We start from the raw sequence: 3690 nt of genomic DNA on the forward strand, positions 1-3690 counted from the left end.
TTTCCTCTTCAAAGCTGTTTTAATCTGAGATGAATTTGTTTCAAGGACAGCCATGAAAATAATCACCAGTCCTGATATTCCTCATTTTTCTTTTGTGAATCTCAAGTTTTGAGTCGACGGCACTCTTCTCTTCAGCAGGCTCTTGTAACTTGCTTGAGTCATGCCTGCATGTACTTGTCAGTTACAATATTTTTAGGAGGTGATACAGTGTGAGACCTTTCAACTGAATCTGCGCTTAAACTGCACTGTACTGCAGTGACCTTCCAAATTCTCTCCACAGTGCTCTATTTCTTCACTCCTTGATGTTGTGTTGTTTCCTCTGCAGGGCCAAGGAAGAGTCCAACCGACAGAGCTGATTCAGAAATCCAACATTTGGAAGAATGTTTCTGTGTCTGCGAATGGCCTCCACAGCCTCAACCAGGGTAAGTCTTTCTTTGATCATGAGGAAGGCCAGTGCTAAAGTCGCTGAGCGGCTGATTCCTCGTGCGCAGTGGACAAGCACTTTACCTAAACAGACAAGAAAGAGAGTCATTTAAAATGTCAGGATGCTTACTGCAGCTAAATTGCTAGATAATCAGAATGTAACTAATTGGAAAGGACATTTTACTTTTGTTTGTAACACGACAGTGGTTTAATATTTTCAATATAACAAAGTTGGGATGAAGACTGTACAGGCATAAAAAGTGAAAAATCTGATGTTGCAAAACTCAAGTGTCAGGTTTCTCCATTCATAACTTTTTTAAAATTGATTTTTTCATGGATTTTGGTGCTAAATGTAAAAACTAGATTTTCTTAGATGAAAAAGCAGATCTTTACTGACATAAAATAAGTTAAAGTAATAAAAAATGTCTGGATGAAAACATCTTCATGAAGATAAAAGAACAAAGTTTGAGTTTCTGGAGTTGCCAATCACATCAGTTGGCCACAAACTCCCTTTTAAACCCTGCAACCCAAACTTATTTTAGACTTTTTTGGAGAAGGAGATCTTTCATGTACACGTTGTCCAGCAGCGGTTGAGTTTTATTATTTGATATCTATATACTCCCTCTGGCATTTAAAGGGATAGCTTTTTGAAGTGGGGTAGAATGAGGTACTGATACATGATCAGTGTATCACCTGCAGTAGATGGCAGTCGGCACGCCTCCAGTTTGGAGAAGCAGGCAGGAGTACCACCACCACCACAGAAGCTCAGCAATACACAGCTGTGGATGGGGGTTTGCAGCAAACATATTTTAGCCACCTGAAAATGGACTACCTAAAAAGAAATTAATATCAGTTTAAGTGTACGCTATATTTAGAATATTCTCTGTAGAAACTGGAGGCCCAGAGAGAGTAGAAGCTAACTGTGAACTGTAAATGCATGCTCACAGACCCAGAGAGCTGCTGCTGCCATTAGTGGGACTTTGTTAAAACAAAACATCAGGATCATTCTGAATCAGAGAATCCCAGCACTTCACACTTTGCCTGTTGTTTGGTAAGTTGTTACATTTATTTGAAGGTAGGTGTAATTTTTTCTGATTGTTGGGTACAGCAGTGCTCTTTAGCAAGTGTCTCTCTTGCTTATATGGCACTGGTTTTACAATCAGTTTGCTTTATTTCCCTTTCCTGTCTTTCTTTCTTTTCTTTTTTAGAACCCTGAATTTTTTTTGTTTCTTGGGGAAAGAAATAAGCAGCATAAGCAGTCACTCACTTGGCTGTAGCTGAGTTTAGAGATGAATCCTAGTGCAAGGGCAGACTAAATCGTTTTGCGCCTCTAAGGGGAGACGGACCTCCCAGAGAGCTTCCACTACTTTTTTTAAACAAGGTTCAGTCTTGCAACTGATTTATTCAGCCAGTTTAAATATACATATGGCACCATTTTTGCATGCGCCATCTTAGAAATCTTTACAAAAGTGAAGTTTCATTTCAGTCTGATCACAAACAACAGCTGACCTGCAGCGTAATACAGTGCCCGGCACAGTTGCACTTTTGAGTAGGAATATGGAAGTTGTAAGGTTGAGAAATATAGGAAAGGGCTGCCTGCCAGCAAGGTGAAAATTTCCTCAATATAGTGTCCACTTAAACTGATATTGATTGTTTTAGGTGGGCCTTTTTGTGGGTGGCTAAAATCCATTTTGTTGCTGCCCTCATCCACAGCAGTACATAGCTTAGCTTCTGGGGCAGTAGTCCTGCCTGCTTCTCCAAACTGGGGGTGCCAACTGCTATCTACTGTTGGTAACCCATTGACCATGGATCAGTACCTCACACAGTCCCACTGTCCCACACAAAAAATCCGATCCATCCCTTTAATATATAAAAAGATTTTTTCAGCCTGACGATGCATCTTGTCACATTTTTATACCACAGTATTTTGTGCTATTACACACATTATTATTATTACACCCTATACCAATGTGTCTTTTGTTTTCTCTGGATCTAATGGGTTCAAATGGTACCTTTCTGACTCAGAGCACCATGAATGAAATCAGCCGTCTCAGTGAAGAATGGGCTCAAGTCAAAGTCTTTACAGTCTGGTGCCTCTACTCCATGATACTGTATGTCGGTGTCTTTGTAGAAATGTGGCCCAGTGTCAATGTGCTGGGGGCCATCTGCAGCATTCACCACATGAGTTATTCCCAGATCCACTAACAGGGTTTTATGCTGAGCTGTAGCCCTGTGAACGACACAAGAGATGATACAACAAGTGTAGCCTTTAGCGGTTTCTCTCGCCTGTGGCCAGCTCTATGAGCGTATGTTTGCAAATGCATCACTGGTGACTCAAATGTACAGATTTTATATTTGTCCCATGAGCTGGCCAAATACAGGACTTGTTTGCAGCAACAGTTTCACAATCAGATCACCATATTGCAGCGGGGTCCCGAAGTGAGAATGTCACTTACGCGTCTCCGATGTAGAGGTTGGGCCAAACCTCGTTGACAGCTCCAGTGGGGCGTCTGTTCTTCAGCAGAAGGCTGAGCAGATCGCAGGTGGGCGGTGTCTGATACTCTGGCTCCTCCTCTGGGCTCATGTCTGCATCTTTCACTCCAGTGTCGCTGTATAATTATCACAAAATATATTCAGCTCAACACTTAGATAACAGTTTGATACTTTTCCCAAAGACTTGATGTTCCTGGATGGAAGATTTGAGAAGTTGCTGCTGCTAGTTTTTCTTCTTCCTGTAGGCATTTGGAAAGGAAACAGGGTAAACTCTAACCTTATTCGTACAGCTCGCTCTGTTTGCCATCTGAGCTGAGTATCAGTGTTGTTTAGAGGCTGAGCCCCGCTGGAACGAGACAGCTGAAGATGCCAGAGTCTGGGGCAGGAGCAATGTGGACTATTTATTCCTCAGATGACTGTGACAGAAGCCAGGCTGCTTGTGTTGTGACAACTTTAACTACAGAATCACAGCAGTGATTACAGTTGTAATAGTGTTAGTGATGGAAAGCATGCTAAGGAAGCTGTAGTGATGAACAACACAGTTTTATTTGCACTTTTATCCCCATTTCTGTGCTGGACTATTAATTCACTGCCTTAATTCATTGGCACTTTTTGTCTTATACCTGTACTGGGCACTTTTAACAATTTTATTTGTTTTTAGGGACTGTCTTTGTTTCAGTGTTTGTTTTTACTGCAATTGTCTGTTTTCATACTAGTTTTATTGCTGAGGGGTTTTTTTTAGTGTTCAGCGTTTGTTTTCAGTGCTATTGTTCT

At 41.3% G+C, this 3690-nt stretch overlaps 1 protein-coding gene across 1 annotated transcript; it reads right to left on the reverse strand.

Moving 5' to 3' along the window:
• Positions 1-3690, reverse strand: LOC117247294 (dual specificity phosphatase 29-like). Its single transcript, XM_033611718.2, has 4 exons — positions 3194-3690; positions 2880-3032; positions 2436-2653; positions 1-507 (listed from the first exon to the last, which is right to left on the reverse strand). The coding sequence occupies exons 2-4, from the start codon at positions 3005-3007 to the stop codon at positions 293-295; spliced, it is 561 nt and encodes a 186-aa protein (XP_033467609.2). The 5' UTR covers positions 3008-3032; positions 3194-3690; the 3' UTR covers positions 1-292.

This window comes from Epinephelus lanceolatus, chromosome 21, assembly GCF_041903045.1.
Source record: "Epinephelus lanceolatus isolate andai-2023 chromosome 21, ASM4190304v1, whole genome shotgun sequence".
NCBI classification, from domain to species: Eukaryota; Metazoa; Chordata; class Actinopteri; order Perciformes; family Serranidae; genus Epinephelus; species Epinephelus lanceolatus.